Source organism: Piliocolobus tephrosceles, chromosome 9, assembly GCF_002776525.5.
Source record: "Piliocolobus tephrosceles isolate RC106 chromosome 9, ASM277652v3, whole genome shotgun sequence".
Taxonomy (NCBI): Eukaryota; Metazoa; Chordata; class Mammalia; order Primates; family Cercopithecidae; genus Piliocolobus; species Piliocolobus tephrosceles.
In genome coordinates this window covers 85,476,112-85,491,432 of record NC_045442.1, presented here as the reverse complement: position 1 = coordinate 85,491,432, position 15,321 = coordinate 85,476,112, and the positions used below count along the sequence as shown (strand labels likewise).

Below are 15,321 nucleotides of genomic sequence, written 5' to 3'. Positions count from 1 at the left end.
TTCCTTCCTTCCTTCCTTCCTTCCTTCCTTCCTTCCTTCCTTCCTTCCTTCCACCAACATCTATTAATGCCTCCCATGGGCCAAGCACTGCATCAAATGCTGGACACTGTACTATGCAGTCCAGGGCGAGACCAGCCAGAAGACGCATTGATGTGTTAATATGTGAGAACCTTTTAGGATGGTACCTGGTGCACACTAGTGCCATATAAATGTTGCTACATATCGACATGGTCAGTTATGGCGGGCAAGCACCACAGCTGTGGAGCACACTGGGGTCAGCTCACTCAGGTTTGGGGAGTCAGGGAGGAAGTGGCATGGAGCCAACACCAGGTAAAGAAGGAGAGAAAGAAGATGGGGACAGGCAGAGAGTGTGGCTCCAAGGCAGGAGATGCCCCGGCTGTGTGGGGAACTAGAAGCACCAAAGCCCTGCTGGATTAAGGAGGGCCTTGGGAGCCACAGGGGAACCTGTGGAGCAAGTTTGGGCCAGAGTGCAGGTCTTGGAAACTGCTGAACAGCTGACTGAACTGCATTGGGTGGAGACGCGTTCCTGGTCTGAGTTTTGAGGGAGCTCTGATGTCTCAGCAAGGCTCCAAGATGCTCCATGGCAATTGGGAGCCCACCTCTGTGCTCCTGGGGTACCTGAGGCAGGCTTTCCCAGGCCTCTGAGACTGGGTGGCTAGGGCCACAGCCAGCTCTGTTCTAACCAGGCTCTGGGGTTTCTTTCTTTGCAGATGTAGGAGGAGCTCAAGTGCTGGCAACAGGCAAGCCCCCAGGGGCTGAAATCGGTAGGTGGCTGCCCATGTTATTCTGTGCATAGGGTCAGGGGCAGGAAGGAGGCTCCCACAACACACAAGCAGAGGGTTGCAGTGCTGGAATCGGTTCCCTGCTGTCAGCATAGGAAAAGGGGCACCCTCACCTCCAGGCCCTCCCTGGGCTGTCGAGTGGCTGACAGCTTTATTTTGGGGGCAAGGCCTTGCATTAAAGCTTGTCCACACAGGAGGCATGATACCTCAGGGCCAGAGATGCGTGACTCCGGCACCCACAGAGCCCTATCCTGTAGCCATGGGCCCTGACAGCATGCTCTGCCAGGCTCACAGTCCTCATCGGTGCCTCCCTCCACCTGCAAGCTTCCAGCCTCTCTGCCCCTTAAGGGCCTCATATGCTGGCCAGGCTCAGTCTGCATGCCTCACCCTCTGAGAAGGCTCTGGATGCCCATGATTCCAAGCCAACCCAGCCTCTCCCATCATGAGCTCCTTCCTTGTCCTCCCCAGCTGACTGCAGGCTCCTCAAAGGCCAGATAGGCCTTATCCATTCTCCTGCATTGCTCACCACAGAGCAGGCAATTAACACACACCCAATAGATGAGTGGATGAATTAATGAAGGGATCGGTGAGGAAGGGCTAGGAGGCTCAGGCGGCCAGAGAAATGAGCAACTCACCATTTGGGGCGGGTAGCCAGGTGAGCTTCAGGGAGCGTTGAAAGGTGGGAACAATTTCCACAGCTGAAGGAACCAGGGATGGTGCTTCTGAAGGAGGGGATGGGGTGCAGGCAGAGGCTGAGAGCAAAGTGACTCCTGGGAGAGTGGACGGTGAGGCTGGCCTCAGCCAGTAGGAGGTGGCGTGTTAGGCCACATGCATGCTTTGGACCTCATCTGGAATGTAGAGGAAGCTGCAGGTGACTGAAACCCGGTGTTCAATTCCTTCCTGAGTTTCAGATTTCAAGTATGCCCTCATCGGGACTGCTGTGGGCATTGCCGTATCTGCCAGCTTCCTGGCCCTGAAGATCTGCATGATCAGGAGGCACTTATTTGACGACGACTCTTCCGACCTGAAAAGCACACCTGGAGGCCTCAATGGTGAGGGATGCAGTGCTTGGGCGTGGCTCTGCCCGACCCAGCCAGGCACCGAGGGCCACTCTGTGATGCTGGCTACAGCAAGAATGAACCCACAAGCGCAGAGCCCAACAGGCTGTAAAGGAAGGCAGTGACTTCTCCATGTTTCTGTCTCTCTTACTATGTCTTTGCCTCTGTTTCTCTTTCTTCTGTCTCTCTCTCTCTGTCTATTTGTGTTCCTTTTTCTGTCTCTCTTTCCATCTCTCTGTCTTTCGTGACTCTTTCCCTCTGTACCTTTCCTTTCCATTGCTCTTGGGAGTCCTGAGAATCACATTTCCTGGAGAAAGGTGGGAGAGGAACTAAAATTGGCTTCACACAGAAATTTCTGTTCTCTCATCCAAATGATGAGATCAAACAAACCCAGTCCCAGGAGGCAGTGAGGTTGGTCATAAGTGTGGGTGGATGGTGGGAGGTTCTGTTGACTGTGTGGGTCAAGATGCATTTTTTTTTTCATAAATTGGGAAAGTCCTTCTCAAAACAGTACTGAGTAGCCCCTCAGATAGAAACTGAGCTGGCTGATGTGCACCATGGCACAGTCCTCCGCCTCCTTGGCACCCAAAATGCAGCGTTGATTTGCATCTGTTCTTTCAGGGTATCACCCCCAAACTCATCCTCTGTTGTATTAGACGGCTCAATGCAATGATGGTGCAGTTTTCCATGGGGTGCTTCTGGGGAGAACAGAGCCTCGCTGTCTTTCTGGAAGATGTGATTATGATCCATGAAGATAAGCAGAAGGGGCTGGTCAGGGCCGGGAGAGGAGGAGGCTTCCCAAGATGCTGGCGTGTGCATCCCCTGAGGGGCTTAATAGGCCATGGGAGTTTGCTTATCCTTGAGTTTGCTTATTCTTGTGTATCCCCACAAATAAGGGGAGGAAACAGCCTCTTCATCACATGGCAGCCAGGCCCCGGATCTCTCGAGGACATCATGAATGAGAGGACCCAGGAGAGGGAGGTGAAAGTTCTAGGGAACGCTCTGTACCTCTTGTCACAGGACCCCCTTCCTAATGCCCGGCTTTCTCTGTTTAGACACCATCCCGCTAAAGAAGAGAGCCCCAAGGTAAGGTCACTGCCCACACAGTCAGGGAGGGGTATTGTGTTCTCTCCTGTCTTGGCCATGCCACTCCCTTGCCTGTCACCCCCAGCCTTCTCTGTATTCTGGCATGCCTTCTAGGTGACTAGAATACACCTCATGGCCCCCTCCTTACACTCTCTCCTCCTCTGGACGAGTGGGCAGGTGTCACAAGAGTGAGGGCCACAAGATACAGTCGTCAAAGGAACTACGGCTCGCCTCTGCATAGCCTGGATTAGATCCTGTTCCACCCCTCACTCAGACCCCTTCAGTGCATACCTCTGACACTCAGAATGAGGCCTGCAGCCCCTGTCACTTGGGAGGTCACATGTGGTTTGTCCCAGGTTTCCGGGCTTCTCTGCTGGCATCAAGGTACCCTGCTCTTCTGTGTAGAGCCCATGTCCTCAGGGACGGTCCTGCCTCAGGGCCTTTGTATTTGCTGTTTTCTGTCATTGGAATGCTCTTTGCTGGAAAGCTGCAAGCCTCGCCCCTCTTTTCCTTCAAATCCCTGCTTCAGTGTCACCACTGCATCATAGAGGGCCTATTTAAAGTACAATCCCCTCTCGACTCCAGCCACCATTCTCTTCTCTTTGCTTGGCTTCAGTTTTCTTTATAATTCTCTGCACTAGTTGATGCTATATGATATATTGATTTGTCTATTTTGTATGGGTTTCTTTCTAAAATGTAAGCTCTGGGCAGGTAGGGTCTTCCTTTTCACTTCTGTAGCCCAGCACTTCGCACAGTGCCAGGGACACAGTGGATACTTGCATATCTGTTGAATGAATGAATGAATAAATGAACATGAGGCCATAAGCTAGGTGCCGGGGGTCAAGGAGAGAGAAGTAGGACAATCTCCTTCAGTCTACAGGGGAGACAGGAAGGTCTCATCTCAGGTGGTGGCTGCACATTGAGGGTGAGAGTCCCGGGAGGGCTATGGCAGGCTATGTGTGTGTTGCCTTGTGTCTTGGGGGTGCAGAGGGCTGCATAGCCACTAGGAGGTGCAGGGGAGCCTCAGGCTACATGCGGAAGGACTAAGAGAAGCTCAAGAAGGCAGAGGGAACCCTAGCATATGTAAGCATCATGGGTAAAACCTGCAGCTGACAAACACGCCATGTGGCAGAAGTAAGTGTTTCATGTGACGATGTGGAAGGAAGGGCTGGAGAGATAAGTAGTTTCTACGCATGTACAGTCAGAGGAGCTGGTGTTAAGCAATGGAGTCTGAAATCTGTCCTGAAACTTCTGGTCACCTACTGATGGATTCTAAGCAGGGGAGGGATAGAATTTTTTTTTGTTATCTGGTAGCATGGAGGAGGGCCCAGCTGCAGCCAGGAAGATGTACTGGAAGCCCGGACAAAGACACAGGCCTGGTGCGAAGCCCTGCTGGAGTAAGTCCTGGTGGAGGCAATGGAGAAAATAAAAGATGGGAACAAAGTTAAGGAGGAGCTGGCCCAGGGACCTGGGATGAGGGGCTGAGACAGCCACTGGAGGAGAGAAAAGAATCTAGAACAGCTCAGAGTTTTCTTTGAGCTGGTGCCCTTTGGGAAGTTGGTGGGGGAGCAGCTTTGGGCAATGAGCTGGTTGAGATGATATTTTTTTTTGAACATGGTGAACCGAAGGTTTCTGGACACTTCCACGTAGAGGAGATGTCTAGTAAGTGGCTGGCATTTAGGACAGAGGCCTGGGCTGACACAGGGATACTGGCTTTTAGAAAGTACCCAGAGCCCAGTCTCACCTTCCAGTTCTTCATGGGACCTGGGACTGGGTAACTTCCCAGCAGTGTCTATTGAAGGAGCAGATGGATTAATGGCTGCATGAGGGATGAACGCATGGTGCACTGTGGCTGCAGGTCATCACTCATCAGCCCTCATGGAGTCATGCCCTTGGGATGAGCTGGACATGGATTGTCTTGAGAAGTTCATTTTTTTTTGAGGATTTCTCCTCCCTCAGATATTCTAGTTTTCAGCAGTGGTTTCTGATTGCAAAGCATTAAAGCGCGTTTCATCAACTCTGTCTCCCAGCATTCCATCTCTTCTTCTGTTTCTGACTCTCACTTTCCTTCTCTCTGTCCCCTCCCATGTCATCCCCCCCACCCCAAGTTTGTGTCAGTCCACTGGGTCCTGGGCTGGAGAAAACAGGGGATATAACTTATCATCCAAGACAGGACTTTGTGAGAGTGAGAAGAGACTCTGTAAAAGTTACACCAGGATGATGAGTGAGAGCCTGGACTGTCCTAGGGAAACGGATGTGTGGTCAACTTAGGTTGAGTGGGCCTGTGAAGTCTCCAGGCCCTGGTGGCCACACAGCACTCCTCTTGCTGGCCATGTCACATTCTGTGCATGCAGGGCATGTAACCAGCTTGAGGGGGTTTTGGGAATGTGTGGTGGAATTGGGGATATTTCAGGTTGAGGGACCAGAGATGCCATGTGTCCCATTTCTCTCTCTCTCTCTCTCTCTCACACACACACACACACACACACACACATTCACACACACCCAGACCCACATTAGCTGAAGCTGTCACATTCCTTTTTATAGAAGAAACATGCCGAACAGCTCCCAGTGCCCCCAAATCCACTGATGCGGGAGAGTGGAGTTCCATGCTGGCCACCTCTTCACACCCCTCCCTTCCCTTCACCCTAAGAGGCTTTCACTCTGGGGCAGCTCTGTGTTCTTCTAGCCCTAGGGGTGTTGGCACAATCACAGGTTCTCCTGAGCGTGCAGCTGTAGCACCTGGCCAGGAGGGTGTCCCAGTCCCCACTGACCCAAGGGCAGCACTCGGATGGCTGTGGGTTGGGTGCTGAGTCAGCCTCTCCCACCGTGGAATCAGGGTGGACTGGCCATAATAAGGGTTTTCACACAGGGCTCTTGGAGGACATGAGGAGGCCGTGGATTGAGTCTGGAAGGGCAAGAAGGATTGACTCCCTAGAACCTTTGTTGCCTTTGAGAGTCCAGGTAGTCTCTGTGGTGAGGAGTGCAGGAGGAGTCTGTTTTGAATGGATGGGCTATGTTGGCCATGGTGAAGACTCTGGCACCACATGGCCTCAGGGGCCCTCTGTTGGGTGCTTAGGTACCCAGGCGGAGGACACAGGCTGCTGTGGCCAGCTCAGGCCCTGTGGTTAGGAATATTGAAACATGTGGAGATTCTAGCACAGTGACCTTCTCACCACGGGGAGGGCTCTAAAGTGCTGGAGCTCCACCCAGCACAGGGACACTAACTTGACCATCCGAACTCCTGGCACACATTGACGAGGACTTTGAGTTAAGGCACTTTGCTTTGCAAATCGCCAGACCTTGAAGCAGACCATTCTTCAGGGACATCTTAGCCGTGGACTTGACATAGAATGAAATTCCACAAAGCCTGATCCTTAATCCTGTTGTATGTGTGCGCACACATATGTGTGTGTGTGCATGTAGCGCCTGTGTATATGTGTGTATGTGCGTGTAGTCATTCATGATGGACTCTGACACACATACATCTGTGTGGGAAGATGCTGCTGTGAGCAATACAACACAGACCCATTTGAAAACACTGCTGAATGAGCAGTTACTGTGCTTTTTGTGTTATTTTGCATGATCATCTAAGAGGAGCATCTCTGTTATATGTGTTTTTTGGAAGTTCTGGGTTATTTTGAGCCATCAGGGCTATAGAAGGCATTTTTCATAATCCAGGAAAGATGGCTCCAATAGTTATTCAACAATGAACTTTTTGAAAGCGAAGTTCATGAAAAAACATGAAGGGATGCTAGAGGAAGGGATGCTAGAGGTGGGTTCATGAAAGCGAAGTTCATGAAAAAACATGAAGGGATGCTAGAGGTGGGTGAGGGAGGCAAGAAATAAAGGCCAGGAGAGAGCAGGGCTGGGAGGCAATGGCTGGATGGGAGTTCATGCCCCTGATAATACATCGCCCTCACCACGTGCAGGGAGCTGTTCTTGGCAGGTATCATAACAGAGCTCCTCTGCAAATAGAGGGACTTTCAGAGAGGAGAAGCAGGATTTGAGTTTCCAAAACTAACACTAGATGGAGTCAGGCTGAGTCATGAGGAAGTCAGACCCAAAAGAACAAGCTAATGACAAGCAAGCCACTCTCCTGCAGCAAGCTTTGTGCTATCTTTCTGTCATCTAAGGCTTAGGCAATAAACATATTTTTATTTTCTTTTGCAGGCGAAACTACAATTTCTCCGAAAGGTGAGTTGTAAGAGTGATCACTTGTCTTAAAATGAGGACAGGCAGTCTCTGCCCTGTGGGGCTGCATGGGTTTTCGGCAAGGCCTCTCCCTCACCCTGGCCATGCAGGACGGGCAATGATGGCCATGGCCAGGAGCCCTCATGCCAGGACAGCTGTGAGACCAGGAATCAGCATCACCTTGGGATGTGGTGGCACTTGGCAAGATTTAAAGTGAAGCTGTGGGGCATTTGCCCAGTTAGAGCTGACAAAACAGGGTTTTAACAGGATAGGTAAACTGTTTTTCATTCTCCAAGACCTATCCTATAATAGTGTCCAGTCTAATAATTAGCCAATTTAGTCCATTAGGTGAAAAAAATTCCCAAACATCTCTTCATGTCATCATGCTGTCAGTTTGGCTGGGTATTTGCATCTCAGTGCTGCTTTGGGGTATTGGAGTGGATGAAGCCCGTATGTGGAGGGCCAGTCTGCAGAAGGGGACAGGATCTTGGACCCCTGATTGAATGAGCCTATGAATGAAGACTCCTAGAAATGAAGGCATCTTCACTAGGGTTTTGAGAATCATCATTTCACAATCCACCTTCCCCAGCTTTTTCCTCACTTCATGCCCTGTGCATGTGCCAAACCCACTGAGACTTCGCTCCCTGTCTGACCAGCCCAGGATGGTCACACAGTCCTGGGGCGATCTCTTGATCTTTCTCTCACTCTCCTGCTTTATGAAAAAATTTCAAATCCAAAGAAAAGTTGAAAGAACGGGACAGTCAAAATATATACACCCTTCACCTAGGGTCACTCATTGACATGGTGCCCCCTTTGCTTTAACTCTGTGAACATAAGCATTTTTGACTGATCTACTTGCAAATTAGTATAGATACCATGATATTTCACCCCTGAATACAGCACCTTTGTGTCTCCTATTGTGTATAATCACAATACAATGACCACTCGTAAGAAAATTAATGCTAATTTAATATCATCTATTATATAATCCATATTTAAATTTCTCTGGTTATTTCAGAAGTATCTTTTATTGCTCTATTTTTTGTGTGTGTGCTATTTTCCAATCCGGAAAAAATATTTGTATTTATTTTGTCTTTTTTAAAGTCTCTTTCAGTGTTGAACAGCCCCTCTGCTTTTTATCTTTATGACATTGTTGATTGAGAAGTCCCTAAATCCCGCTGTCTTACACAATGTCCCATTTTCTGGATTTGTCTGATTGTTTTCTCCTGAGTGGATTCAGATGGAAGTTTTTGGTTGGAAATACCACAAGGTGATGTTGTGTACCTTTCATTGTATTGCATCACTGTTGGTGATGCTTCATTTGCTTGGTTAAGGGAGTGACCACTAGATTTCTACATTTGTGGAAATTAGAATTTTCCCCTCTGAAATGAATGAATAATACGAAGGGAGGCACTTTGACACTATGTGAATATCCGGACCCCCAACAATTCCTCACCTAATGATTTTAGTCTATTCATGATCCTGCTTGAAGCAGTTATTGGCATTGGTGATTACAAAATATTGACTTTCTAACTCCAGCATTTCTTCTATATTTAATAGCTGACATTCATCTAGAAGAAAGCCTTTTTATTCTATCTCGCCTTTCTCCTTCTTCTTTTGTTAAGGATTATTACTGTGGACTTCAACGCATTTTAATCCATTACCATTATGATTCTTTCTGATGCCCAAATTGTTGCAAATTTGGCTCATGCAACTCACTTCTTGGGGGCCCCTGTGCCCTTTAGACAGAACCTCATTAGTCTTTGAGCACATGCTAGACTTCTGACAACACAACATCTGAGGCTCACCTTGTCTTGTTCCCAAGGGTAGCACAAGGGTCTAATTTTCCCAAGGGTCCCTGTTTCTTTCTCTCTCTCTCTCTCTTTTATTTTATTTTATTTTAATTTTTACTATGGAATGATTTTCAAAAACTAAGATCTGGGCACAATGTGTGCTCAGGGCTACTGAGGTGTCATTGATTCTAGGCCCTTTCAATGGACAGAGTCAGGAAATGTGTATTTAAATTACAAACTCAGTATCATAAGATTTTTTCTAAGCTTTCCCTATTCCATATGTCTAGATTGCCTTCTCCAAAGTAAAAACCCTGCTTTTCAACCACATAATATTTTTACTCATTTTCTCTATTCTATAATACACACAAAATACCTCCAGAAATTAGAGCACTATACAGCGGTAGACCTGCTCAGTAAACTTGCACATTTCTTTGCAGTGGCTTTAGCTCTCTAGGTATGTACGGCCAGAATATTGTGTTCAAATGAAATTAATTATATTCTCTGTGTGGTTATGTTATCAATTGGATGGAGAGTCAGAAACATTTGTTTTAGTGTGTATTCTATTTTACTATTTCCTGTTTTAATCTTTTAAAATTTTAATTTACATAGTTTTGTTTACACAGTTTGTCTCTGAATCATGTACATGACACACGATTCAGAGATAAACTATGTAGACAGATAATACATGTGTAAACAGAGATATACGTGTGTCATGTACACGATTCAGAGATAAACTATATAATCAGATAAACTCAGAGAAGTGTTTCTTTTGTAACTTCACTCCACCGTGTTCCTACCTACTGCTTTGAAGTTGCCATTTTCAATAATTCCTGGTTTATCCTTTCTGTGATACTGTTACAAAAATATATTTAATTGAAAACACTTTTATATAGACACACATTTTTTTAAATAAAATTAGAAAATGTTTACATATAGATGTATACATCTGTGCATATATACTTTTTCCAGCACTTGGATGGTTTTATTACTTACTCAGATGTCTGATCCATTTGGCATTTATTCTGGTGTGTGGTGTGAGTTACAGATCCAATTTTGTTTTTTTCCCAAATGGCAATTGATTTATTCCGATACTATTTTTTAAAACCACCCTATTTCCCCTGTGTTTCATTTGCTACTGAACTACTACACTTTTATAATGTTCTAAATTTCTGTATGTACTAGGGTATTTCTAGACTTTATTCTCCATTGGCATTTGTGGTTATTCATGTGCTGAGGGCTTCCTAGAGAGGCTGAGCCTAGAGAGGCTTCCGGATGTGCTCTACCTTCTGATGGGGCTGGTTCCCTCCACCCGCACACCTTATGCTTCCTTTACAGGGGACATTCTTGCTAGTTTATTCCAGCTATTCTTGCATATTTATTTTTCCATATGAACTTCGGAATCAACTTCAGAATCTTTCCACAGAAACAGAAATCTTTCATGGTGTGGGGGCTGGGGGAGGTCCCAGTGGAGAATTTTATGATGATTACTTTGTGTTTTTGGCTACCGGGTTTTTGTATAGACCAAAACAAATAAAGTAAAAATAACACACAGAAAAAAAGAAGCAAACATCTTGGTATTTAGACTGGGATTACATTACATTTACGTATTGAGTTAACGATGATTTACTTCTTTACGATGTTAAGTGGTTCTCCACAGAAAAGAGGTAATTTTTCATAAAAAATTATCTGATTTTGGGTGTTACTGTTTTGTGTGTTTCAGGAGAGTTTTCAGATTTTACTCTTATAAGATTGTCATATATTTTGTTATATTTATTCATAAGTATTTTGTCTTTGCTGCTTTCAAAATAGAGTTTTTGTCATGATGTTGCCTACCAGGTCTTTGATTGTATTTTGATTTTGGGGGATTATGTTACCATTACAGAGGTTGCCTTGTTGCCTGCCAAACCCAAGGCAAACAAAACTTCATCCACTTTGATGATAAAAAGAGAAATCATTCCTCAAGGTTAATAGGCATATTTTGGGAAACTTGTCACTTTCTGTAGTTGGTGAATTTGCACAGATCTGTACAGATCTGGGCAGATGCTAAAAGGAACAAGGTAGATAGACCCATGAGAATGGAACTGGAAAATAATGCCTTCACATCTGAACTACAAACTGTTACAGAGGGTGAGAATGCTTGTTGAATTCTTGTATTATTTTTCTCTGTTTTCTCCTCTGTCCCTTAAGTTTTTATGATATTATGTCATCTGCCAAAATATAGTTATTCTTTCACAATTGCTATGTCTCTAATTGTTTTCTCCTCTCTGATTGCATTGGCTAAAAACACCAATGTTAAATAATAGCGGGAAAAGTGTGCATACAACATGCCTCTGACAGACTTTGATGGGAAATCCACTAGTGGAGTCCATCAAGTAAGATGCTGGCTCTAGGGCTGAAGCACACATATCTTATCATGTTGAGGAGCAATCATCAGTTCCTATTTTACTGAGTTTTAAAAATCAGAAATGTGTGTTGGATTTTGCCAAAGATTTTTTTCAGTATTAGCAGGCATAAATGTATCCTAAACAGATGAAACCTGGGGCTAACCAGAATATATAGGCACTCTCATTATTAGTTTCACTTTTGTTGTTGTTGTTTTTTTTTTTTTGTTCTTCTCTCCTTGTTGGTCTATGTGATTCTTGGAGGATTGGTCAAAGATTTGGGTTTGTAGCCACTAAATTGTAGGGTATGCAACACTCTTGCTCTTTCTCATGATGCCAGCCTGGAGTACCATGCAGCCTAATTCACCTGCTAGTCCAGCCAGCAGATGCTACCCCAGACTCTGCCAGCCTTACCTTGTTTTCTCCAGATTGTGCCTGGCTTTCTGGTGGCTGGTGACAAACACCCATCTGCAGAGGTATCGCTACCTGTCAGAGAGGTCAGAGAGCAACTTCATCCATAAGGTAGCTCAGCAGTGTCCCTTCTTCTGTTCAGGGCAGCCAGGGGTGGGAGGAGGCTGTTCTCTTGGGCTGCCCAGCCACTCTGAGCATTGGTATCTCAAGTGCGAACCTGGCTAACCCCAACTTCTTTAGATCCCTTCCTTATCAACACCTGATGGGGCCTTTTAATGCAGAGCTTGTTAAAGACAGTAGGAAGGATGAACCCTCTGCTCAACCTCTGGGCCTCTAAACCCCATGTTCCTCTGGACCTTCCATCTTTTAAAGGAGAAAGAAAACCCTGACGGCCTTTGAGGCCCTTGCATGGAATCCCTTCCTTTACTTTTCTTGCCACTTCCTCTTACTATATCTTGCTGGTTTCCAGTGTCTTTCTTGTCTTTAACGTTGGTTCTACTATCATCAAGCCCTATATCCCTGACCATGACCTGTGTTCTTGGTCCTCAAATAGGGGGTAGTCAAGTTTTTGTCTGTTTTGTCTGTCTGTTTTATGGCCTTTGATGTGGCTTGTCCCACATCTATCCCACCTTCCTGCTGTTGCTGCCCCATCTCTCATGGGGAGATCTTAGCTGTCAGGAGATTGTGACTGAATATGCACCAAGGAAAGTCATAAACAATTTTGCATCATTCAATGTAAGCTTATATACCATTCTATTATATTCCAGATGTCTATGTGAAACTACAGTGAGGGTGTGAATTTGGTCTTAAGGCATGGAGGTATAAGTGACTCCCTTAGAAGGGTCTGCGTCCTACTTTCAGCCCAAGTTCTATTATATCAGAGTCTGGTTTGTTGACTCATCTTCTCTCCCGTGTTCCCCTTTTTAGACACCTATGCTGCCCTTCCCTTCCATCAAAGCTGGTACACCAAGTATGGAGAAGTCTCACCCTCTGTAATAGCTTGCAGTTCAGATGTGAAGGCATTATTTTTCAGTTCCATTCTCATAGGTCTATCTACCTTGTTTCTGGTAGCATCGGCCCAGATCTGTGCAAATTCACAAACTACAGAAAGTGACAAGTTTCCCAAAATATGCCTATTAACCTCGAGGAATGATTTCTCTTTTTGTCATCAAAGTAGATGAAGTTTTGCTTGCCTTGGGTTTGGCAGGCAGAAAACAACTTCTAGGTTGAGCTCTCCCCTTTACCCAGAAGCCACTGGCCTTCAGGTTCCTTTCTATGTTGCACAAGGAAGTGTTCCACCTTGCAGGCTTTGCTGATGAGCTTTTATACCTGTTTAATTGTCTGAGTTGCATTAACACATGTAATAATTAGAGCATAGTTGCCCTCTCAATAAGTCTTCCAGGTGGTTCTCTTCCTTTCCAGAGATGCACAGGTGATTGAGCTGTAGGTGAGCAGTGATGTGAAGAGAGGTTCTAGCTCTGTGGACAACGGCCCACGGTTAACATCTCAGGATGTTCTGCATTCGAAAACTCAAGGCTGGTAATGAACTTTCACATGGACTGAATATTGGAGGCAAATAATAGAAGGAATAGACTATACAGTGCCTTTGTCCTAAAGGAAACTATCACGCCTCTTCTGGAAGAAGCGGACTGCACAGAGGAAGGCTTGAGCACTTTAGCCTGCAGTAGGAAAAGGTGGACACCAAAAACTTCACCCTGTGTTGGAGCTGTTCATGCTTCCACGAGGGCATGACGTCCATGCCCGTGGAACCTACCACAGAAAATGGCTCATGAAAAGGGGAATCGGACCCAACACACAGCTTCCTATGCACTGCCATCTTCTCATCAGTTAGGCAGTACTTTCTAGAACGATTAGCTTCACCTCTTAGCTGCCAGAAGATCCCTTCTTAAAGATGGACTCTGTGAAGATTCGGGAGTCCTGAAACATGGGGTCTCCGGGATGGTCTCCAGCCCTGTGGATGATGAACACTGGCCTTCTGGAGGGGAAATGGTAGGCTGGGCTGGTGTTGGAGGAAGGGCTTTGGCGTTCATGGAATGGGCCTGCTGCTCTCAGACCTTCAAAAGACGGAACCAACAAAGGACCAAATGAGAAAGCAGATACTGTGCCTTGTAGAGGGCCATGAATGTCAGTTATTATTTTTTCTCCTTATATAATTATTTTGTGGTTATTACTACAATGTGCATAGCTGTTGCATAAAAGACATGACTGGTGGAGGCTCAGGAAAGCCACGTCATTCTACAATTCCCATCAGGCTAAGGCCCTATGAGCATTTCTCTCCCTTGTAATATTAACCCTGTGTTTCTGGGATCCCATCACAGAATTTTCCTTGCCTTTCCACTTTCCAGGAAATCTTTCGGACTGGGCTGCCTTCCTCATGTGTGATGAAAGATGAGCTGTATTTCAGAACAAAGTGCTGTGTTGTCATAATTTGCCTGACTCCCAGGGCGTCTCTTATGCAACTTGATAACGATGCTGTTCATTAGCAGCCTTTGTTAACTGATAACCAAGAGTGATAACGTGATACTCATAAGCAATTTTCTGTGTGTAAGATAAAATAAACCATCTTGTATGGGATCTGCTAATTGATTTGCTTCCTTTAGCAGCATTTTAATTAAGACATCTGGTTTGTGAATGGCAGAAACACTTGTGAACTGAAGGTGAATGCTCCTGGACTCTCAGCCATCATTTTACCTTCTGTACACACAGCAAAACCTTGGTGTTCTCTCCCTGACCCCACCTCATGTCATATTTTCCTACCACCACCACTGCACTCTGGTTTTGTTTTAGCCCCACACAAGGTTTCCCAAGTGAAGAACAGAGAGAATTATGCTGAAGGCCAGCGTCTTCTCCTTGGGTCATAAAGGCCGACATCATCTGGGAGGCCAATGGGCAGGAGGCCCTGACATTGAGGTCTCCCTGGCTTACACTCCAAACCCAAGCTCTATATATATCTTCCTTCTAGATGTCCTTCTAGTCCTATTGGAAGCTCTCTGAAGCCCCCCTCGACAGCTCCTCTCCATAAGAGCAGCTCCTGGGGACACAGGATCCTATGGACAGTAGCTCTTGGAAGTGACTGAAAGGAGTCCTAACAAGCCATTGGGTCTGCAATGTAGCTTCTTGAGTCAGGGCCATTCCAGCATGGTTGCCTCACCCTGTGGTTTGGCAGTACACTAGCAGAGGCCAGAGTCTGGGCTAAGCCCCATCCTCCCAGTTTTGTAAGTTCTGGGACCCCAGGACACATACAGCTTCCCCCACCACAGCCCACCACAGCATGGAGAACATCAGACCCAAGTGGAAGGGGACAAATCATTCTCAGATATCAGGAGAAAGAGTCATCCTGCACAGGGAAGCAGGTCGCACATGGCTGCAGCCAGCCAGGATCTAATGAAGTGGCAGTGGTTTGAGGCCTCCAGGATTCAGTATGGGAAGGAGGGGAAGGTGAAATGGGAGAGGGTTAACTGGCAAGGTCAACAAATTAAAAATCATCTATATATGTATCAGTCTATATATCTGTAAATTAAGTGTGTTTACATTGAATCTCTACAAATTAATACATAAACAATTAAATATGTGT

At 46.1% G+C, this 15,321-nt stretch overlaps 1 protein-coding gene across 10 annotated transcripts in view; it reads left to right on the top strand.

The window, feature by feature from the left end:
- TMEM273 (transmembrane protein 273) overlaps positions 1-14,333 on the top strand; it is a 34,745-nt gene extending 20,412 nt beyond the window's left edge. Inside the window, exons 2-7 of one of the 10 annotated variants that reach the window (XM_023230168.2) lie at positions 732-785; positions 1,715-1,855; positions 2,917-2,947; positions 3,353-3,509; positions 7,121-7,144; positions 12,798-14,333. In XM_023230168.2, the coding sequence (XP_023085936.1) occupies positions 732-785; positions 1,715-1,855; positions 2,917-2,947; positions 3,353-3,509; positions 7,121-7,144; positions 12,798-12,866 (476 nt within the window). In that variant the 3' untranslated portion in view covers positions 12,867-14,333. Of the gene's footprint in view, positions 1-731; positions 786-1,708; positions 1,856-2,916; positions 2,948-3,352; positions 3,510-7,120; positions 7,145-8,245; positions 10,494-12,797 lie in introns of those variants that run through there. The other 9 variants (XM_023230161.1, XM_023230159.2, XM_023230158.1 and 6 more) reach the window with 9 other exon arrangements.
- Positions 14,334-15,321: the final 988 nt, after the last annotated feature.